General features: G+C 48.3%; 1 protein-coding gene across 1 annotated transcript; it reads left to right on the top strand.

Annotated features, from left to right (window-relative positions):
- Positions 1-88: 88 nt before the first annotated feature.
- DERL1 (derlin 1) lies at positions 89-9,371 on the top strand. The gene is made up of 8 exons (XM_083186758.1): positions 89-382; positions 1,915-2,026; positions 2,326-2,390; positions 4,039-4,065; positions 5,024-5,119; positions 5,499-5,551; positions 7,412-7,522; positions 8,738-9,371. Exons 1-8 carry the CDS (start codon positions 230-232, stop codon positions 8,880-8,882), a joined length of 762 nt encoding a protein of 253 aa, XP_083042884.1. The 5' UTR covers positions 89-229; the 3' UTR covers positions 8,883-9,371.
- Positions 9,372-24,768: the final 15,397 nt, after the last annotated feature.

Below are 24,768 nucleotides of genomic sequence, written 5' to 3'. Positions count from 1 at the left end.
GTACGGCATTTGCATAATGCCCCGCCTTAGAGTTGTGCATGTCCCTAATACGCCCCCGCAATACTGTCGTTCCCTGCGGAGGGAGGGGCTGGAGTTGTCAGGTGACCGGAAGCGGCAGTGACGCGTCTCGCTGGCCGAACCCGGTGTGGACACGTCAGTGGTGGGCGCGTGACGTCGCTGGAGGTAGCAGGTGTCGGGTCCGGTGTCCGCCGCCGCCGCTGCTGTCACCATGTCGGACATCGGGGACTGGTTCCGGAGCATCCCGCTTATTACCCGCTACTGGTTCGCTGCGTCCATCGCTCTCCCGCTGATCGGAAAGCTAGGCTTCATCACCCCAGCCTACCTGGTGCTGTGGCCGGAGAACTTCCTGCACAAGTTCCAGGTACCCCTCCTCCCTGTCACCGGTCACACTGACTGACCTGTGCCCCTGTACACACCCGCTGGCTGACCTATGCCTCTATACACACCCGCTGGCTGACCTGTGCCCCTGTACACACCCACTGACTGACCTGTGCCTCTGTACACACCCACTGGCTGACCTGTGCCTCTGTACACACCCACTGGCTGACCTGTGCCTCTGTACACACCCACTGGCTGACCTGTGCCCCTGTACACACCCACTGGCTGACCTGTGCCCCTGTACACACCCACTGGCTGACCTGTGCCCCTGTACACACCCACTGGCTGACCTGTGCCCCTGTACACACCCACTGGCTGACCTGTGCCCCTGTACACACCCACTGGCTGACCTGTGCCCCTGTACACACCCACTGGCTGACCCGTGCCCCTGTACACACCCACTGGCTGACCCGTGCCCCTGTACACACCCACTGGCTGATCTGTGCCCCTGTACACACCCACTGGCTGATCTGTGCCCCTGTACACACCCACTGGCTGACCTGTGCCCCTGTACACACCCACTGGCTGACCTGTGCCCCTGTACACACCCACTGGCTGACCTGTGCCCCTGTACACACCCACTGGCTGACCTGTGCCCCTGTACACACCCACTGGCTGACGCTGTATACACCCACCGTACATGCTAAATTGCCTTTTGTAACCAGGTGGCGAGCGTGTCCGTTTGGGACCCTTCTTCCGACCTTGCTCCTCCCCTGTAACGTCAGGAGGTCCTTTAGCCCACTACAATTTAGACCTAACCATACACCCGCTGGCTGGCCTGTGCCTTCTGTGCACGGCCGCTGGCTGGCCTGTGCCTTCTGTGCACGGCCGCTGGCTGGCCTGTGCCTTCTGTGCACGGCCGCTGGCTGGCCTGTGCCTTCTGTGCACGGCCGCTGGCTGGCCTGTGCCTTCTGTGCACGGCCGCTGGCTGGCCTGTGCCTTCTGTGCACGGCCGCTGGCTGGCCTGTGCCTTCTGTGCATGGCCGCTGGCTGGCCTGCCAGCGGCAGACCGGTGTGTAGGTGCCCGCTACCTGACTGATGCTTCAATAAACACTGTCATCATGGTCATACTCTGTGAGATATCTCAGTGTATAGCCGCACATTATCTCCCCAAGGACGGGTGAATTGGACCAGTGTTGCGGCTGACTGTTCAATTATCGCTTATCAGTGGAGGACATGTGCTATGCAACTATCTGCCTGAACTGCCGATAACGGCCATGTGTGGCATTAGTCATCAGTGTTCTGCTCATAGAAGTAATAGAAAATATTGGGTGAAGCATCCAATTAAGTCTTTAAGATTGGCTGATAGTTTATCCACATAACATAAATGGGAATGCCATCTTAAGGCTGTGTTTTAAATAAATACAAGTTGAGTTGTTTTAAATATAACTGTCTATAATTCCGCGAGGGGTAGGGTTGCCTAGGGACGTTGCTGGCATATTCAGGCCTCATGTAATGTTATTGCTGTGAGTGTATTTTAAGACCTGTTGCATAATGTGCTTTCTATCGGAACAGATATGGAGACCCATAACATCAACCTTCTATTTCCCTGTGGGGCCTGGCACTGGATTTCTGTACATGGTGAATTTGTATTTCCTATATCAGTATTCATCGCGGCTTGAAACAGGTAATTTGTTACTGGTTTTCTTATTATTTCAGTCTTTTCTCTACACCTTCCGTTTACTGTCGCTCATGGCCCCCGGGTCCAGTCCTCCAATTCCTTCACCAATTAGCTGCCCTTTCCACCTATCCAGCGCTCCTCCAGTGTCTACCCCCAGACACATCCTCACTGTCATGCCAATCTTAGTTGGTTCCACGAGATGGCAGAGAAGGGAACCAACTGTCACCTCCCACTTGCATGTTACAACACTACCTATACTTCAGCATTTCCCGAACATTAATGTAATCCTCTCCCCTGTCTTCCAGGTGCATTTGATGGAAGACCTGCAGATTACCTGTTCATGCTCCTGTTTAATTGGATTTGTATTGTTGTATCCTTGCATGGAAAGCTAATGTGGGGCTCTGCTGTGTGACCAGGGGCCACACGGCGCTATGTGCATGCATCTCCAGTATGCTGCTGACTGGGAGCCACACAGCGCTATGTGCGTGCATCTCCAGTGCACTGCTGACCAGGAGCCACACGGCGCTATGCGCGTGCATCCCCAGTGCCCTGCTGACTGGGAGCCACACAGCGAGAGCCTGGTGACCTGGAGCCACACGGCGCTATGTGCGTGCATCTCCAGTACGCTGCTGACCGTGAGCCACATGGCGCTATGCGCATGCATCTCCAGTGCGCTGCTGACCGGGTGCCACACGGCGCTATTTGCGTGCATATCCAGTACACTGCTGACCGGGAGCCACATGGCGCTATGCGCGTGCATCTCCAGTGCCCTGCTGACCGGGAGCCACATGGCGCAGTATGCGTGCATCTCCAGTGTGCTGCTGACTAGGAGCCACCCGGCGCTATGCGCGTGCATCTCCAGTAGCCTTCTTGGTACTTGTATACCTTCACGGCTCCCATCGCATGCCATATGTAGTGGCATGCGATGCGATTTTTCCGGGTCTTTTAAGCATTTGTTGTAAAAATCGCATGGCATCGCATGCCATGCGATGCGCTGGCATGCGATTTTGGTCACAAATGCATCCAAATGCATTTAAATTAGTAGCAAACATGTTAAATGCACCCCAAATGTCTTTTTTCACACTGTACCACCCCCACTATCAACGCCAACCCGAAGCGTGGTGAGCCCGCGAGGGGCGGCGGTACGCGTCCTACGACCTTTTCATACCCCCACTATCCACGTCGGCGTGGAGTTGAGAATAAAAAGTGTGGCGAGCGCAACGAGCCACCGAGCCCGAAGCGTGGCGAGCGGACGCGGATACCTTCACAGGTATCTGTGTCCCCTCGCGGGGCTCGCCACGCTTCGGGCTCGGTGGCTCGTTGCGCTCGCCACACTTTCTATTCTCAACTCCACGCCAACGTGGATAGTGGGGGTATGAAAAGGTCGTAGGACGCGTACCACCGCCCCTCGCCGGCTCGCTGCGCTCGCCACGCTTCGGGTTGGCGTTCATAGTGGGGGTGGTACAGTAACAAATGCCCTTTGCGGTGCATTTAACATGATTTTAACACGTCAATGATTTTTGTGAAAAATGGCATCGCATCACATCGCATGCGATGCAATTTTTTCATATACGATGCACATCGTGGGAGCCGTGATACTACACAAGTACCGCCTTCTTTATTTTATTTTTTCCCATATTTGGGGGGGGGGGGGCTGTATTCTAATGCCTGGTACACACCAGGACGACTAGGGCCCGATCCCCTCAATCTAGATCCAATTCCGACCAGATTGTGTGGTGATTGGGCCCTTTTCGTTCCTGCTGTGGAACGATACCGATCCGATGCGTGGTCCCGCGGGTCGGTCGGTTGTTATTCAGATCCTACCTGCTGCAGGTAGGATCTGAATAACGACCATACTGCCGGGTGCGGGTCGCCATTGGACCCGCTCGGTGAGCGGGTCTGAAGAAACACTGACGACCCACTCACAATGTGCATCGTGAGCGGGTCGTCGTGGTGTGTACCCTACATAACTGTTGCTTATTTCTTATGTCAAATTCCCCTTAACTTTGTAATATAAGATAACTGGATTGATAATGGACATGCAGGTAAGAATTTTGCACTACCTCTTTCTCTGTTGCTACAAACAACAATAATAAAAAAGTTCTGTTTGTACATTGTTATAGAATGGTTCACAATAACTTTTTGAGTGCCAAAATCTGTGAGATGCGCAAAAATATCTGCTAAAAATACCAGCATCGCTCACTTTTATTATATAAATTCAAAGAAAAAAATGTGCAAAAAAAAAATATTATATTTCCTATATAACATTATAGGTCATTATGATGAATAAAAATGTTTGCTTGGCAATTTTCACACCTATTTTGACAAATTCACTTGGCACTCAAAAGGTTAAGGTAAGGGGACCTCTCTCTGTATGTTGACAATCTGGCTACATTACCTGGGCAGTACGGACAGTGTAATGGTTAGCATTACTGCCTCACAGCGCTGAGATCAGGGGTTCTAGTCCCACCATGGCTCTAACTGTGCGGAGTTTGTATATTCTCCCCGTACTTGCGTGGGTTTCCTCTGGGTACTCCGGTTTCCCCCCCCCACAATCCAAAAATATACTGGTAGGTTAATAGGACATTAACCCTAGTATGTCTGTGTGCGCGTGTACATGTGGTAGGGAATATAGGGGCAGATGTATTAAGCCTTAACAAGAGATAAATGAAAGGAGAGATAAACGTCCAGCAAATCAGCTCCTTACTGACTTTTTTCAAACACAGCCTGTAACATGGCAGTTAGCAGGTTATTGGCTGGACTTTTATCTCTTTATCACCCTTGCATTTATCGCTTGTTAAGGCTTAATACATCTGCCCCATAGATTGTAAGCTCCACTGGGGCAGGGACTGATGTGAGTGTTCAAAATATTCTCTGTAAAGCGCTGCGGAATATGTATGTGCTATATAAGAAACTGGTAATAAATAATTACCTGGTGTAAGTAAATGTCACCTTTATAAGTGATCCACGATCATTGATTTTCTGTTCTGTGTCCCTTTTCAGCTGTTGATGATCCCCATGATCATGTCCGTCCTCTACGTCTGGTCCCAGCTGAACAGAGATACAATTGTGTCATTCTGGTTTGGCACAAGATTTAAGGTATGTAGGTGACCTGTACTGTAAAGGTAGAGATAGTCACTCCTGGATCCCGCAGTGGCCTCAGACCTTCCCGGACAGCTCAATGGGGACCAGCTGCAACTTCTCCCCTCGGAGAACTCGCATTTGTGGATGAGGAGGGGCCTTAGGACCTCGCCACTAGCATAGCTCTATGTGCAGCCAGTGGGATGGAAGATATGCTCATTTTGTTGTAGATAAGTAATGATGGAACATGGTTAATATCCAGATCTTGGAACCAAAGATGTTTTGCCCCTGGCCTGTAGTGGGGTTCCCATATTGCCATAGACGAGTATTGCCTGTAGGGTGGTAGAGGACTGAAGCCACACTAACTGCAGCATTTCTTATTTCTTGGCAACAATAGGCGTGTTATCTTCCATGGGTGATTCTTGGATTCAACTACATTATTGGAGGATCGTAAGTAAAATTAGTTTATTATAATATGTTGTCATCTACAATTGGATGCGATTGTGTGGGGTTTTTTTTTTCTTGTTTTCTTTACAATTTTTATTGAGCAGTTTGCTTCCAGTGAGATGCTTGTTCCACTAAAGTGCCCCCAATGTTGTTGTTCCTGGTTCTGTTATGACAACTAGTAAGCTTGTTCGGGAAAGTGTCCGTTACGATAGTGGGGGGGGGGGGGGGACTGCGTATTTGTGATTGTGTCTCTTGCAGTAGAATATAATAGAGGGTAAAATCGTGTTATCGCACTATGGCGATGTCAGGCTGGCTGGTGTTCCAGGTGTCCACCACCCTCTGAGTATGTAGGCCAGGAGTGGCCAAACCAGTCCTCGAGATCTACCAACGGTCCTCGTTTTCCAAATCCCCTTGCTGGTGCACAGCTGTAGTCATTACTAGCTGTCACATTTCCCAGGTCACCTTGCTGGTGCACAGCTGTAGTCATTACTAACTGTCACATTTCCCAGGTCACCTAGCTGGTGCACAGCTGTAGTCATTATTAACTGTCACATTTCCCAGGTCACCTTGCTGGTGCACAGCTGTAGTCATTAATAACTGTCACATTTCCCAGGTCACCTAGCTGGTGCATTACTGTAGTCATTACTAACTGTCACATTTCCCAGGTCACCTAGCTGGTGCATAGCTGTAGTCATTACTAGCTGTCACATTTCCCAGGTCACCTAGCTGGTGCACAGCTGTAGTCATTACTAACTGTCACATTTCCCAGGTCACCTAGCTGGTGCATTACTGTAGTCATTACTAACTGTCACATTTCCCAGGTCACCTAGCTGGTGCATAGCTGTAGTCATTACTAGCTGTCACATTTCCCAGGTCACCTAGCTGGTGCACAGCTGTAGTCATTACTAACTGTCACATTTCCCAGGTCACCTAGCTGGTGCACAGCTGTAGTCATTACTAACGGTCACACCTCCCAGGTCACCTAGCTGGTGCACAGCTGTAGTCATTACTAACTGTCACATCTCCCAGGTCACCTAGCTGGTGCACAGCTGTAGTCATTACTAACTGTCACATCTCCCAGGTCACCTAGCTGGTGCACAGCTGTAGTCATTACTAACTGTCACATTCCCCAGGTCACCTAGCTGGTGCACAGCTGTAGTCATTACTAACTGTCACATTCCCCAGGTCACCTAGCTGGTGCACAGCTGTAGTCATTACTAACTGTCACATTCCCCAGGTCACCTAGCTGGTGCACAGCTGTAGTCATTACTAGCTGTCACATTTCCCAGGTCACCTAGCTGGTGCACAGCTGTAGTCATTACTAACTGTCACATTCCCCAGGTCACCTAGCTGGTGCACAGCTGTAGTCATTACGAACTGTCACATTCCCCAGGTCACCTAGCTGGTGCACAGCTGTAGTCATTACTAGCTGTCACATTTTCATACATGCTGCATTCATTCCTAATCTAGATCCACAGGTTGCCTGAAAACATGAACTGTTGGTAGATCTTGAGGACAGGTTTGGCCACCCCTGATGTAGGCACAGGTGGCTGCATATAACAAGACCTTACTGTGCGCAATTTCCCAGACCTAATGTAATGTCGCTCACACCTGTCTGCATTTTGAGTTATCATAACTGCTTACAGTTTACGCTTTGAGAGTTCCATGGCTGACAGATTAGAACGTCACCCAAAAGCAGCTGCTTGGTGTGAAGTCAGATTTTCTGTGGCCTTAGAACGGATGTGATGCCAATATAGACGTCCGTCGTCACGCCGCAGCTGCACTGATACAGTCGGAACTGCAGGCAGGATACTGTGATATGATCATGCTTCTGAACCCTGGATATTTCTTTATTTGTTGAAGGATCATTAATGAACTGATTGGAAATCTGGTGGGACATCTTTACTTCTTTCTGATGTTTAAATATCCCATGGATCTCGGGGGAAGGAGCTTTCTGTCCACACCACAGTTTCTGTAAGTAAAAGCGACTTTCATGATTAGTGCGAAATGTAATAGCCTGCGACTCGGGAAAGTACAACCTGGTTTTGCACTTGGAGAAATTGCCGCATAAAGGGCCTGATTTGGGAATAAAGGAAGAGGAAGCACGAGCTGAGCAACGCAAGGACTGCAAATACATACATAGGTTTAGATGTATGGTAAATACTGTCTGTTTTTGCATGTAAACACAGATGCTGGGCAGTTTTTTTTCTTACACTGCAGTGTAGATAAGATGGAACACACACCTGGTGTGGGAGCATGGGGTACACAGAACGAGAAGTGGGGGACGACAACAAAGACTGGGGGTCAAGCTTCTAGTCATACGGCTCCGAGTCTATGGAACTCACTTCCCCACAGTTTGAGAGGCCCCCACTCTAGAATTCTTCAAAAACAGACTCAAGGCTTTCCTGTTTACTCAAGCATTTCCATAATTCCCCTAAATATTGTTTATAAAAAGCTTTTCTGTACTTCGTTGTTCCTGTACTGTATTACATTCATTCTCTCTGTTAAGCGCCTTGAGTCCTATTGGAGAAAGAGCGCTATATAAATAAAATTTCATAAATCAGCATTATCTCCAGGCATGTTGGTGCTCTGTGGATAGCTGACTGGATGTGATGCTTCCCAAAAGTTTTTAAATCAATCTCCTCCATCTATTCCGACCATTTAATGCACCTTAGAGATTCGGGACAGATTAAATGAGTAAAACTAGCAGAATATCCATCCTCACTTATTCTTACTGTAGGTCATTGGTGGAGTCAAAAGATTTCTTTTGCCATTAATTTGGCTGTAATTTAGGCACCTTACAGCCATGGTCACCGTATGCAGAACCGACCCCATTCCTACAGATTGCTTTTGAGATTTCTCATGTGGATTGTAAAACATTTCCACACAACAATCATGAAAGCAAGTTGTCCCCTTACTCCGGCCAGTGGTTTATTTTAGGAAAACAGATAAAACTGCCATAAAGCCAGAAGGGGTCACTCTACATAAACTGACAACCCGAAAATGTTTTGCTTAGCATCGTCTCTTGTTAGGGTTGTAGAACATTTCTAATTATCCAATCACAAATTAGCTGGCTATTGGCTAATTGATTATGCTTGAAAGAGTTTGCAATTGTGAAATGCGTGATTATCCCAATGCACCATGCTGAGATTGTAAATGTGTAAAACATGGTGTAATCTCCTCCATCAGGTACAACTGGTTGCCCAGCAGAAGAGGAGGCATTTCTGGTTTCGGCATCCCCCCTGCGAGTGCCAGACGAGCAGCGGATGATCAGGCAGCAGCAGCAGGTGGCGGAAGACACAACTGGGGACAAGGATTTCGACTGGGAGATTAATGAAATCCCGCGGAAAGAGTTGTACATGATTTCAAAAAAAGAAAAAAACGTTTTCAAATTTTTCTTTGTAACTTTTATAAACTATCGAACTGAGTCCGTAAGACAACGTATGCAACCGGCAGTAACATGATATCCTCCTGAGGTACAGCGTAAGACCTCTCAAGCGCAAACTGGACCGAACCGCCATCTTTAGTTTCTGTCTTTTTTTTTTTTTTTTTTTTAAGTTTGCATCTCAATGAGCGAGAGATAAACAATTTTTTTTAATAAAAGGCTCTGATCACTCGCCGTTTATTCCTGACGCTTGTGAGCGTCGTACTGCGCGAGAAGGCTTTGGAATGTTATGACTATTCTACATAGGGACTGTACCCAGAGGGATGTGTGGTCATCACCTACGTCAGAGAACGGGTTAGACCACGAGTCCAACGCGCGTCGTTATAATGATGGGATATAAAAACTTGACAATTTTTAATTAAAATGTATTTAATCTGATGCTGAAATGTTTTATTTATGGCACATAAAGTTAAAGAATATGTTGGGGGAGGGGGGGGGAGAGTAGTCTCCTTCTCATGTTAGATTTTCTTCGTCAGACATAACTGACAGTAGGTAGTCTAGTGACATCATTTCTGGGGTAACGATGATGTCATTATGTGCATTATAGTTTATATCTTGTTATGAAAACGGTGCCATGCAGCGCTCTAATAAATTCTCCCTCAATGCCTGGTATACGGTCATTATGTCTACCTTATTATGGTCGACCACTAAAGGTCGACAGGGGGAAGGTTGACACCAGCATAATGCCACCATCAGAAAGTCGACTTGAGTGTTTCATGTTTCTTTTGAGCCGACATGTGCCGGCAGGCGGTAGCTACCATAGGTGCAGGGGGTGCAGCTGCTATGGGCCCAGAGCTGAGAGGGGCCACCTCCCCTGTCACAGTTACATGTGTTATATACAGGGTGTAGCTACAATAGGTGCAGGGGGTGCAGCTGCTATGGGGCCCAGAGCTGAGAGGGGCCACCTTTCCTGTCACAGTTACATGTGTTATATACAGGGCTGTAGCTACCATAGGTGCAGGGGGTGCAGCTACTATGGGGCACTGAGCTGAGAGGGGCCACCTTCCCTGTCACAGTTACATGTGTTATATACAGGGGTGTAGCTACCATAGGTGCAGGGAGTGCAGCTGCTATGGGGCCCAGAGCTGAGAGGGGCCACCTTCCCTGTCACAGTTACATGTGTTATATACAGGGGTGTAGCTACCATAGTTCAGGGAGTGCAGCTGCTATGGGGCCCAGAGCTGAGAGGGGCCACCTTCCCTGTCACAGTTACATGTGTTATATACAGGGGTGTAGCTACCATAGGTGCAGGGAGTGAAGTTGCTATGGGGCCAGAGCTGAGAGGGGCCACCTTCCCTGTCACAGTTACATGTGTTATATACAGGGTGTAGCTACCATAGGTGCAGGGAGAGCAGCTGCTATGGGCCCAGAGCTGAGAGGGGCCACCTCCCCTGTCACAGTTACATGTGTTATATACAGGGTGTAGCTACAATAGGTGCAGGGGGTGCAGCTGCTATGGGGCCAGAGCTGAGAGGGGCCACATTCCCTGTCACAGTTACATGTATTATATACAGGGTGTAGCTACCATAGGTGCAGGGAGTGCAGCTGCTATTGGGCCAGAGCTGAGAGGGGCCACCTTCCCTGTCACAGTTACATGTGTTATATACAGGGTGTAGCTACCATAGGTGCAGGGGGTACAGCTGCTATGGGACAGAGCTGAGAGGGGCCACCTTCCCTGTCACAGTAACGTGTTATTTATAGGGGTGTAGCTACCATAGGTGCAGGGAGTACAGCTGCTATGGGGCCCAGAGCTGAGAGGGGCCACCTTCCCTGTCACAGTTACATGTGTTATATACAGGGGTGTAACTACCATAGGTGCAGGGAGTGCAGCTGCTATTGGGCCAGAGCTGAGAGGAGCCACCTTCCCTGTCACAGTTACATGTGTTATATACAGGGGTGTAGCTACCATAGGTGCAGGGAGTGCAGCTGCTATGGGGCCCAGAGCTGAGAGGGGCCACCTTCCCTGTCACAGTTACATGTGTTATATACAGGGGTGTAACTACCATAGGTGCAGGGGGTGCAGCTGCTATGGGGCCCAGAGCTGAGAGGGGCCACCTTCCCTGTCACAGTTACATGTGTTATATACAGGGGTGTAGCTACCATAGGTGCAGGGGGTGCAGCTGCTATGGGGCCCAGAGCTGAGAGGGGCCACCTTCCCTGTCACAGTTACATGTGTTATATACAGGGGTGTAGCTACCATAGGTGCAGGGGGTGCAGCTGCTATGGGGCCCAGAGCTGAGAGGGGCCACCTTCCCTGTCACAGTTACATGTGTTATATACAGGGGTGTAGCTACCATAGGTGCAGGGAGTGCAGCTGCTATGGGGCCCAGAGCTGAGAGGGGCCACCTTCCCTGTCACAGTTACATGTGTTATATACAGGGTGTAGCTACCATAGATGCAGGGAGTTCAGCTGCTATGGGCCCAGAGCTGAGAGAGGCCACCTTACCTATCACAGTTACATGTGTTATATACAGGGGTGTAACTACCATAGGTGCAGGGAGTGCAGCTGCTATGGGGCCCAGAGCTGAGAGGGGCCACCTTCCCTGTCACAGTTACATGTGTTATATACAGGGGTGTAGCTACCATAGGTGCAGGGAGTGCAGCTGCTATGGGGCCCAGAGCTGAGAGGGGCCACCTTCCCTGTCACAGTTACATGTGTTATATACAGGGTGTAGCTACCATAGATGCAGGGAGTTCAGCTGCTATGGGCCCAGAGCTGAGAGAGGCCACCTTCCCTGTCACAGTTATATATGTTATATACAGGGGTGTAACTACCATAGGTGCAGGGAGTGCAGCTGCTATGGGGCCCAGAGCTGAGAGGGGCCACCTTCCCTGTCACAGTTACATGTGTTATATACAGGGGTGTAACTACCATAGGTGCAGGGAGTGCAGCTGCTATGGGGCCCAGAGCTGAGAGGGGCCACCTTCCCTGTCACAGTTACATGTGTTATATACAGGGTGTAGCTACCATAGGTGCAGGGAGTGCAGCTGCTATGGGACCCAGAGCTGAGAGGGGCCACCTTCCCTGTCACAGTTACATGTGTTATATACAGGGGTGTAACTACCACAGGTGCAGGGGGTGCTGCTGCTATGGGGCCCAGAGCTGAGAGGGGCCACCTTCCCTGTCACAGTTACATGTGTTATATACAGGGGTGTAGCTACCATAGGTGCAGGGAGTGTAGCTGCTATGGGGCCCAGAGCTGAGAGGGGCCACCTTCCCTGTCACAGTTACATGTGTTATATACAGGGTGTAACTACCATAGGTGCAGGGGGTGCAGCTGCTATGGGGCCAGAGCTGAGAGGGGCCACCTTCCCTGTCACAGTTACATGTGTTATATACAGGGTGTAGCTACCATAGGTGCAGGGGGTGCAGCTGCTATGGGGCCAGAGCTGAGAGGGGCCACCTTCCCTGTCACAGTTACATGTGTTATATACAGGGGTGTAACTACCACAGGTGCAGGGGGTGCTGCTGCTATGGGGCCCAGAGCTGAGAGGGGCCACCTTCCCTGTCACAGTTACATGTGTTATATACAGGGGTGTAGCTACCATAGGTGCAGGGAGTGTAGCTGCTATGGGGCCCAGAGCTGAGAGGGGCCACCTTCCCTGTCACAGTTACATGTGTTATATACAGGGTGTAACTACCATAGGTGCAGGGGGTGCAGCTGCTATGGGGCCAGAGCTGAGAGGGGCCACCTTCCCTGTCACAGTTACATGTGTTATATACAGGGTGTAGCTACCATAGGTGCAGGGGGTGCAGCTGCTATGGGGCCAGAGCTGAGAGGGGCCACCTTCCCTGTCACAGTTACATGTGTTATATACAGGGGTGTAACTACCATAGGTGCAGGGAGTGTAGCTGCTATGGGGCCCAGAGCTGAGAGGGGCCACCTTCCCTGTCACAGTTACATGTGTTATATACAGGGTGTAACTACCATAGGTGCAGGGGGTGCAGCTGCTATGGGGCCAGAGCTGAGAGGGGCCACCTTCCCTGTCACAGTTACATGTGTTATATACAGGGTGTAGCTACCATAGGTGCAGGGGGTGCAGCTGCTATGGGGCCAGAGCTGAGAGGGGCCACCTTCCCTGTCACAGTTACATGTGTTATATACAGGGTGTAGCTACCATGGGTGCAGGGAGTGCAGCTGCTATGGGGCCCAGAGCTGAGAGGGGCCACCTTCCCTGTCACAGTTACATGTGTTATATACAGGAGTGTACCTACCATAGGTGCAGGGGGTGCAGCTGCTATGGGGCCCAGAGCTGAGAGGGGCCACCTTCCCTGTCAGTTACATGTGTAATATACAGGGGTGTAGCTACCATAGGTGCAGGGGGTGCTGTTGCTATGGGGCCAGAGCTGGGAGGGGCCACCTTCCCTGTCACAGTCACATGTGTTATATACAGGGGTGTAGCTACCATAGGTGCAGGGAGTGCAGCTGCTTTGGGCCCAGAGCTGAGAGGGGTCACAGTTACATGTGTTATATACAGGGGTGTAGCTACCATAGGTGCAGGGGGTGCAGCTCCTATGGGGCCCAGAGCTGAGAGGGGCCACCTTCCCTGTCACAGGTACATGCGTTATATACAGGGGTGTAGCTACCATAGGTGCAGGGGGTGCAGCTGCTATGGGGCCAGAGCTGAGAGGGGCCATCTTCCCTGTTACAGTTACATGTGTGTTATATACAGGGTGTAGCTGCCATAGATGTAGGGAGTGCAGCTGCTATGGGGCCAGAGCTGGGAGGGGCCACCTTCCCTGTCACAGATACATGTGTTATATACAGGGGTGTAGTTACCATAGGTGCAGGGAGTGCAGCTGCTATGGGGCCCAGAGCTGAGAGGGGCCACCTTGCTTGTCAGTTACATGTGTTATACAGGGGTGTAGCTACCATGGGTGCAGCTGCTATGGGGCCCAGAGCTGAGAGGGGCCACCTCCCCTGTCACAGTTACATGTGTTATATATAAGGGTGTAGCTACCATAGATGCAGGGAGTGCAGCTGCTATGGGGCCCAGAGCTGAGAGGGGCCACCTTCCCTGTCACAGTTGCATGTGGTATATACAGGGTGTAGCTACCAATAGGTGCAGGGACTGCAGCTGCTATGGGGCCCAGAGCTGAGAGGGGCCACCTTCCCTGTCACAGTTACATGTGTTATATACAGGGGTGTAGTTACCATAGGTGCAGGGAGTGCAGCTGCTATGGGGACCAGAGCTGAGAGGGGCCACCTCCCCTGTCACAGTTACATGTGTTATATACAGGGGTGTAGCTACCATAGGTGCAGCTGCTATGGGGACCAGAGCTGAGAGGGGGACACCTTCCCTGTCACAGATACATGTGTTATATACAGGGGTGTAGTTACCATAGGTGCAGGGAGTGCAGCTGCTATGGGGCCCAGAGCTGAGAGGGGCCACCTTCCCTGTCACAGTTACATGTGTTATACAGGGGTGTAGCTACCATGGGTGCAGCTGCTATGGGGCCCAGAGCTGAGAGGGGCCACCTCCCCTGTCACAGTTACATGTGTTATATACAGGGGTGTAGCTACCATAGGTGCAGGGAGTGCATCTGCTTTGGGCCCAGAGCTGAGAGGAACCACCTTCCCAGTCACATGTGTTATATACAGGGGTGTAGCTACCATAGGTGCAGGGAGTGCAGCTGCTTTGGGCCCAGAGCTGAGAGGGGTCACAGTTACATGTGTTATATACAGGGGTGTAGCTACCATAGGTGCAGGGAGTGCAGCTGCTATGGGCCCAGAGCTGAGAGGGGGCCACCTTCCCTGTTACATGTGTTATATACAGGGGTGTAACTACCATAGGTGCAGGGGGTGCAGCTGCTATGGGGACCAGAGCTGAGAGGGGGACACCTTCCCTGTCACAGATACATGTGTTATATACAGGGGTGTAGTTACCATAGGTGCAGGGAGTGCAGCTGCTATGGGGCCCAGAGCTGAGAGGGGCCACCTTGCCTGTCAGTTACATGTTATACAGGGGTGTAGCTACCATGGGTGCAGCTGCTATGGGGCCCAGAGCTGAAAGTGGCCACCTCCCCTGTCACAGTTACATGTGTTATATACGGGGATGTGGCTACCATAGGTGCAGGTGGTGCAGCTGCTATGGGGCCCAGATCTGAGAGGGGCCACCTTCCCTGTCACCGTTACATGTGTTATATACAGGGTGTAGGTACCATAGGTGCAGGGGGTGCAGCTGCTATGGGGCCCAGAGCTTAGAGGGGCCACCTTCCCTGTCACAGTTACATGTGTTATATACAGGGTGTAGCTACCATAGGTGCAGGGAGTGCAGCTGCTATGGGGCCCAGAGCTGAGAGGGGCCACCTTCCCTGTCAGTTACATGTGTTATATACAGGGTGTAACTACCATAGGTGCAGGGAGTGCAGCTGCTATGGGGCCCAGAGCTGAGAGGAGCCACCTTCCCTGTCACAGTTACATGTGTTATATACAGGGTGTAGCTACCATAGGTGCAGGGAGTGCAGCTGCTATGGGGCCCAGAGCTGAGAGGGGCCACCTTCCCTGTCACAGTTACATGTGTTATATACTGGGTGTAACTACCATAGGTGCAGGGAGTGCAGCTGCTATGGGGCCCAGAGCTGAGAGGAGCCACCTTTCCTGTCACAGTTACATGTGTTATATACAGGGTGTAGCTACCATAGGTGCAGGGGGTGCTGCTGCTATGGGACCCAGAGCTGAGAGGAGCCACCTTCCCTGTCACAGTTACATGTGTTATATACAGGGGTGTAGATAACATAGGTGCAGGGGGTGCAGCTGATATGGGGACCAGAGATAAGAGGAGCCACCTTCCCTGTCACAGTTACATGTGTTATATATAGGGGTGTAGATAACATAGGTGCAGGGAGTGCAGCTGCTATGGGGCCCAGAGCTGAGAGGGGCCGCCTTCCCTGTCAGTTACATGTGTTATATACAGGGTGTAGCCAATATAGTGGTCTTTACAAACTTTTGCCCTGAAGCCTACAATATATTTAGTTATGCCCTGACCCTGCTTATTGTAATGCAATATACAATGAACTGGAGGGTATTGTGTTGTGTAACATGAACTGGGATGCTATAATGTTGCACTATAGTGTGGCAGAGTAATATAGCACAATATGACCTGGAGCTCTGTAATCCAGCACAATATTAAGTTGAGGCATCAGAGTGTGGCATAATGTGAACTGGGGGCAGCATTGCAATGTATAATAATATGAACTGGGGTCACTATGTCACAATGCAAATTGGGCATAATGTGCCCTGGCAGCCCTACAATGTTATCATGTGAGCTATGGCATTACTATGGGGCATCCCATCACCTAGGGCATTAATATGGGGTGTAATAACAGCTGTTGTGAAGAGGCGTCTCAGCAGAAGCATTGTGACAGGGCCCCTGCTCTGATATCTGGGCTGATATACAATTACACAAAGACCAGTGTTTCCAGGCACCGGTGTTCTGTAAACTGGATGTACAGTATCCGATCAGATCAGCACATTTCGCAGGATGCCGGATAATGAAACTGGTCCGGTGTTTCCTTCCCAACCCCACACACAAAACCGCAATCTATATGTAAGATAACCATACTGCCCGACATTTAAAGGACATTCATTAATTAACATGTGTAATTACATTCTTTACGGTGCACAAAACGGGTAGTTTGTTGAGCTATTCTATTCATATTATTCTCCAAGCTAACCATGGCCCAGGGATCTGTTTGCTAAGAGACTATAGAATGTTCTGGTACACATACATGTGCATGCAGTTAGCTGTGGAAATAGCTTTGCAAATCAGAGAAATTGTCAATGCTTTGCTATTAAACAGCGCCACCTGGCTATGCACCATGGGAACTGCACAAAGTAATTTCTGCTGAAGAATAGGGATCCCTGCCTAAAGCTGGTCTTCTACCTTGATTGCCTCTGTGTTTGTACATGTGTGGGAGAGAGATGTAGTTTCACTCACTGCCAACAGATGGCAGTGTTCCGAAGACACAAAAACAGACACTAGACATATGTATAAATGATTGATGCCATAAGAATTCTTTTTTTTACAGCGCTCTTTCTCCAGCAGGACTCAAGGGGTGACATTCTATGCTTTGCGCTAAATGCGCATGTTTTTTTCGCAAGCCACATCGCCGCAAATCGCCTTTTTTCAATTCGCACTTTTCAGTCACAATTCGCTTATTTAATGTGATGCGCATTGGAGGCTGAAAAGTGCGAAGAGGGGCGATTTGCGGCGAAGTGGTGCGATTTTAAGTAACAAAAAAGTGCGATTTTCTTCCGCCGGTCATGTGCGAGTTTTGGACCAACCGGAGTGCGATTTACAAACCTGTCTCCGCATCACTAAGAACCCCACAACCTATTGGCCCACCTGTGTCCCCTCCATTATGCATCACACCCCCTATATAAAGGGGCATTGGCGCCATTTCACTCTTTGATAGGAAGTAAGGAGCATGGAGAGGAGCAGTGGAAGTTTGAGTTCAGGAAGAGGTGTTGGTGGCAGAGTGATGAGTGGCAGAGGAAGCAGTGGCAGAGGGAGCAGTGGCAGCAGCCAGTCAAGTGTGAGAGGCAGCAGTGTGGCAGGCAGCATGGCCACAGCAAGGCCAGCCTCAGCCCAGACCCTGGGCGTCCAGCCCCAGCAGGAGGAGGTTGAGGATCCGCTGGCATCCCCATCCTACAGCCAAGCCCTAGACCATACCCCACACCAGCTGCAGGAGGGCCACATGTCAGAGGTGGAGGAAGATGCTGGTGAGGAGGAGGAAGACACTGGCATGGAGGAGGAGGGCGACATGGCTGGTGTTGAAAATGAGGAGGAGGAGGAGGTGGTAGCTGGTCGCACCAAAAGTGGCCGGATGGTGAGATTTTCTTATGAAGAAAATGTAGCACTTGTCCAGGCTATCATGCCAGTGTTTGAGCGTTTGCTTGGAAAATCAAACTACAAGACCACTGCACAGCGCAAAAGGGCTATGTGGAAGGACATCACCCAGGCGGTGAACGCTGTGAGTCAGCACAAGCGCCTGGTCCGCAATGTCAAAAAAAGGTTTAACGACATCAAAAGGCAGTTGAAACATAAAATGGCCCTGGAGATGGAGGAGGCCACCAAGACTGGAGGAGGAAGCCCCACCACTGTCAGCTACAATGCGTATGAGGTGAAGCTGAAGCGCATCATACCCCCTGAGGTCCTTCCTGGCATGCACGTGGCGGATTCCGATAGGCCGCAAACGCCATCCAGAGCTGGTAAGTGACCCCATGCAAACTTTAACATACATGGCAATGTATTATACCTGTAATGTTCACTTGTATTGTTATACTTTGTAAATTGCTGCTGTGGAACTACATAGCCCAGCAAGGTCATGCACAAGAAAATGGCTGCTCCTACTTTTAAATTGCTGATAATGCTGGGCCCTGTAGTTCCACAACTACTCATATTGATTAACACTGTACCATTATTTCTAGCAGCCTAACATGTATGTGTACAAAAACCCTGAGGTGTACTGGTGGTTTAGCTGCCATGCCAACATACCACCGATTATCCCATAGTTGTCATGTGTACACTAGTTTACTAATAATCTTTAAATAAAATATTTGCCTATAAACCAAAAAAAAGGTGGTCAAGAAATAATGCAGTCCTTATCCATTGGGTATTGTCCATTATTGTTAATTCAATGCATGTTTTCACAAAATGCTTAGCCATAGCAAGGTCCATAATGCCTGTCCATCTTTCCTTGTGCAGATTGTCCGTCCCGAAGTGCTCACGCATCCAAGAAAAGAAGGCCTGTTGCTGCAGAATCTGCGGAAGCAGGTAAATGAACAAAAAACACCCCATTACACATACAGTACACACACCCATGTCACATCAACAATTTCTCACACTACATTCATCTCCAGCAGCTACATTGCAACAGAAATGAATGTTATCAGAGGTAGCCATGTGATATATTATTAATGTCAATGTTGCATGCTGTATCGGGGTACATGTGTAAGTACATAACACCCCTAGGTATGTGCGTCAGCCATCTATAGCCCTATGTAAAACAGTGTAGACGACAGTGTGGCCTATATATGCATCAATCCTTACCTCTTCATCTGTATTCACAGGTGCTATACAACTAGGGACAAACCAAACAGATTCTTCAATACTGGTGCTAGACGAAATGGACATCATTCTTGATCCGGTCGACACCTTTGCGGCAGAGGAAGAAATGCAGACCTCGTCACAGAGTGATCTTCCCCCAAGTGGGGTGTCTCCCAACCCACCCCCACCCACCCCATACAGCAGCTACTGCTTCCCAAGTAGCTAACTCCTTGGTTAATTTCAAGGACAAACAGTTAGAATTCATGGCCTCCCAAAGCCTCCAAATAGGTAATATACAGGGGTACATGCGTGACACCTTCCTTCAGTTATGCAAAATTGCACGTAGTGTACGGGTAGGTGTAGGCACTCAAGTGCGCATTGCCAACAGTATTGACACCCGTTTTGCAGAACAAACTGCTGCTATAAGGGAACAGAATAGGCATATTGGCAGCCTGGCGCAAAGTATAGCTGCCCTAACCCAATCATGCACAGCCCAGACCAATGCCTTACTAGCTATGCAGGCACAAATACAGCAGCAGGAAGCCAATGTGGGAGGTGGCACAGCATCAAACCTCAGCAGTGTATCCAGCACCCCAATAAGTGGCTCCCCCACTTCCCCACCCCGTCGGAGTGTGAGGACCCGTGGTGGGCTTAGTGCAGGGTCTAGAAGTGGTGTAGGGCTGCCTGATGCTGGGAGAAGGTAGCTCATATATATGTTTGTTCAGTTTGTGAAATGCCAAACATCTTGTTACATGGCCCCACAGTTGTTATTTGCCACATGTCAAAATGCAGATTGCGTCTGACAAAGTAGGCAGAAGTAAAAATGTCTAACCGCATACCATTGTGTTTGTGTCTTTTTCTAAATACAAATTATTGTGTGAATTATAACATATTGTAATGGTATATGACTATGGGATTGCACTAAAGTAGTGTGGTATAACTCCTTGCCTTGCAAAGGTTGTGGATCTACATATTCCAGCAGGCTCTGACACTCATGGTTTGGACTGTAATGGTTGTAGTGTGTCTGGGCATGCTGGCACATGTAGTTCCACAACACCAGTGAGCCATGTTTGACTGCAAACTTCATTCATACATGTATCAAAAGTACTTCGAAGCTACATAGCAGCAAGGGATAGGTCAGCACCACCATGTGCATCCGTTGGGGACTGTGTATTAGGTTAAATGTGGGTGGAAACAGATGGTATTGGTCAATGATTTGTTTGAGTACACTTACAACACTGGTACATTTTGGAGTACAGGGCACATGTTTACCAGAAAAGTAACGGCTGCTGATGTATGTCCACAACAACTTCTTTAGAGCAAGTGACAGTTGAGAAAAATGCTTAGAGAAAGTGGCCTGTGATACCCCCAAGGACCATGAAGTCACACACTGAGTGGAGGCTGTGGACAAATAGTAGAGGGCACACATTAATTTGTGCTGGGCAGACACTGCATAGTTGGCTCCCACAAAATGGTCAAAATCATCTCTCACCTGCTCATATAACTCCAACAGGGTAATGGGGTTCAGCGTAACCATCCCCACAACCTGTTGATCCGACAGGGAGTCCAGGTACAGGCGAGCACCATACATACGTGGGGTACCCAATAGTCGGGGGTCTAACAGGATCTGTTGCACAGCTTCCTCCCTCCTGCGTAGCTCCTCCAAATGGGACACATCTCAGATAAGCAACTTCAAAATAGTCATCAAAATCTACATGATTTAAACCCTCACAGGTGTCCTTACTGATGTTGGGGTTTATGTAGGGGTGTTTGTGAGTGAAAATGAGGGCACCTGTGTTGAAATTAACCATGTGTGCACTTGACCAAAATGAGTTCTGTGGCAAATCGCCAAACAGAATCAGGTCTGAAATAAGTGCGATAATTAGACACCTAAAAAGTGCGAATTGCGAATGCGCATTGCATTAAATAAGCGATTTGTATACTTTTGTATTGGAAAACATCTGGATGCGATAAAATTGCGAATTAATCTCGCACCTTTGGTTCCGCATACCTTAACGCACATAATATGCGATTTCAGTCCCTTAACGCATCACATTAAATTGGCGATTTTAAGGAAAAATGCGATATCGCCATTTTGTGGTCTAATTAATGCAAAAAAACGGAAATCGCAGTCCATAGAATGTGACCCAAGGTGCTTAATGGGCATCAACAGACCATAAAGCACAGGAATACTGAAGTAAAAAAGACAACCTAGTGTGCTGTGTGTTGCAGGAGTGGTTTAGAAATGTGGGGTTAATAACTTCCACGGGTTATACAGTGCACCCAGAAAGTATTCACAGCGCTTCACTTTTTCAACATTTTGTTATGTTACAGCCTTATTCCAAAATGGAATAAATATATTTTTCCTTCAAAATTCTACACAAATAATGACATAATGAGCACAGAGGCCTCCATCATCTATAAATGGAAGCAGTCCATTCGTCCGTCTAAACTGAGCAATCGCTGGAGAAGGGCACTAGTAGGGATGAGACCAAGAACCTTTTGTGGAGAGAGGAGAACCTTCCAGAAGGACAACCATCTCTGCAGCAATCCACCAATCAGGCCTGTATGGTAGAGTGGCCAGATAGAAGCCACTCCTTAGTATAAAACATATGGCAGCCTGCCTGGAGTTTGCCAAAATGCACTTGAAGGACTCTCAGACCAAGAGAAACCAAATATTCTGATGAGACAGAGATGGAACTCTTTGGTGTGAATGCCAGGCGTCATGTTTGGAGGTACCAGGCACCGCTCCTCACCAGGCCAAAACCATACAGTGAAGCATGGTGGTGGCAGCATCATGCTGTGGGGATGTTTTTCAGTGGCAGGAACTGGGAGACTAGTCAGGACACAGGGAAAGATGAATGCAGCAATGTACAAAGACATCCTGGATGAAATCCAGAGCGCTCTTGACCTCAGACTAGGGCGATGGTTCTTCTTTCAGCAGGATAGCGACCAGGAGTAGTCCAGACATGAATCCGATTGGACAGCTCTAAAAACGGCTGTGCATGACGCTTCCCATACAACTTCTGCAAAGAGGAATGGGCGAAGATGCCCAAAGATAGCTGTGCCAAGCTTGTGGCATCATATTCAAAAACATTTGAGGCCGTAATTGCTGCCAAAGGTGCATCAACAAAGTATTGAACAAAGGCTGTGACTACTTATGTACATGTAATTTCTTGTTTATTTTTAATAAATTTGCAAAAATCTCCCAAAAACCTTTTTCATGTTGTCATTATGTATTGTGTGTAGAATTTTGAAGGAAAATTAATTTATTCCATTTTGGAATAAGGCTGTAACATAACAAAATGTGGAGAAAAGTTAAGCGCTGCGAATACTTTCCAGATGCACTGTATATTCCACCCACTAAAGGCATCAGGAAGCCATGTTGGATGTATTACATAGGATTACATTGGGTGGAATAAGTCACAACTAGAAAAGATGAAACAAAATGGGGTGACTGCAGCAACCTTACGCATAGGCACAATAGGGGCTTAAAACATGTAAAAATTAAATTGAGAGATGAAAAAAATGTAACCCCTGTAGAATTTTTTCAGTGTTGCTGCAGCTCCAAGGACGATCCGCTGGAGAGGACTGATGACGAAGAAGCCTAAATGGCCTTTTGACGCCAGATGTGGTCTTTATTTTACTCTGCGGAAACCTGGGAGGACCTCTAGTGGTGAAATAGGTGGAGTGCGGCCATTTTGAACTTATGAATGATCTATTTTGTAAATATAAGTACCTGCCTAAATCATACTATTGATTAGATACATTCTCTAGCAAAGTGCATCTACCAACACTTGTATGTGAAATGTCAATATGAGTGTGTCACCCATCTGGTCAGCTTCACACCACTATCCGCTGAAAAAAGCTAATTTTAAATTAATTGTATATATAGTTACTGATTTTAAACCCATTGCAGAGTATAAACTTTATAGACAGGTGTTATTTGATGTTATATTAAATACAAAATAAAATTTGTATTTGTTCATCAGTGTCTCTGTATGTGGAGGTCAAACAGAATAGTCTCTCAGGATATGATTTCGTACAGCTGGAGCTATAAATAACACGCAGATAAATATGTCACACATCTGGCGTTCTAATTTTAATTTCGCCTTGGCAGGGGTGAGATAGCTGTCTTAGGTAGCAAGCCCTGGGGACTTGCAGAATAAAGGGAACCAGGTTTTTTGTTTAATATCAATTATTCGGCTATACTGACGTTTAAGGTAATTTGTGTAAGGCAAGTGTACTATATCTACCTTCCGTCTCTCACAAGCCCCACACTATATAATCCTTTTCCCCTTCACTTCTCACATGGTTCCCGGATCCCAGCTCCATGACCCTAGTCAGAAGCTTGTTCGTGGATTCAAGTCTTAGTCCCAGGTTGCTTCTCTTCACACATGAAAAAAGCCCAGTTTGAAGTTAGCTCATATGCAAAAACCTGGATGTGTGTACCTAGCTGCATACGTAAAAAAGCCCTTGACCATGTCTCTATTTCCATCTCATCTGCCTACACACTTCCACCTGCTCACTTAACTCACCTCCCCTTCCTGCCTAAGATTTTGCTCGTGCTGCTCCTTACCTCAGGAATTCTCCACCTTTATCCCCAGCCATCCCTCATAATAAATCTGATCACCATCTACCTCATCTGTGTCACCAGTCTGTCTACCCCCCTCCCTTTTAGAACATAAGCTCTCACAAGCAACGCCCGCTACCCTTTCCTTCTATTACTATCTTCTACTCCATACAAACACTTCCTACCACCTTGCTGCTTTTTAAAAAAAATATGTTATGTCCATTGATTGTCCTGCAACGTCTTGTATTCTTGTTTTGCTCATTAATGTACCTTGGTATGTGCTTCAGAACAATTGTGGCATATAAATAATGGACAAAAATGACCATGACCGTGGTGGACAACCCCTGTCTCTATGGAACGTGGCTCCCAGCTACCGACTGTCCAGACTTTACATATTCCAGAAGCTTCTCTGCACAATGGGGTTATGCAACACAATGTAGGACAATGAGCTGTTCTCTCCCCCCTACTAAAGCGCCACAGTAAAGTAGAGAAAGACCAACAGTTATTACACAAGATCTGAAAGGCATCTGAGATCTGATGGGCATATAAAAAGGTCAGATGAAGAGGCATGATGGGCATGCAAGATTTAGGGAACACTGATAAAGGCCTGATGGTCATGGTTCTTTAGAGGAATCTATAGATCAGTGTTGGCCATTCATTGTATAGATAATGCACACTATGGAAGTTGCCACCACAGGGCCTGCCTACGCAATTTAAACATTTCAGTATGGTCGCTCCAGTCCAAGTTTTATACCTGACACCAACCAGGCCCCTTGTAATTTTTTTTATTAAAACCCGATGTACATAGCGGTTATAAATACCAGTCAATGGCCCAACTACTTCATAAAGTAGGGTATAGGTCATGTTGAAGCACACAGACAATATGTGTCTGCAAATTCAGGTGATGCTCTACTGAGAAATGACAGCCAATATACAGTTCATAAATGTTCTACATAGTACATATGGCATTAACCTAAGCCAATCATCAATCCTTAATAAGTCCATACTGTTGTAGAGCAAGGTTTGGGTGCAGTCATCCTATCCGAAGGGTTAGGTTAATTCTTATCACTATTTTATACCAAGTATAATCTTCCATGTGATACAGTCATTAAGTCTACATACACTAGGTCGACAGGTCATTAGGTCAAC

The sequence above is a fragment of the Crinia signifera genome, chromosome 5 (genome assembly GCF_055691185.1).
Source record: "Crinia signifera chromosome 5, ASM5569118v1, whole genome shotgun sequence".
NCBI lineage: Eukaryota > Metazoa > Chordata > Amphibia > Anura > Myobatrachidae > Crinia > Crinia signifera.
Note: the sequence above shows the minus strand (reverse complement) of the source record. Positions and strands in the feature narration are given on the sequence as shown.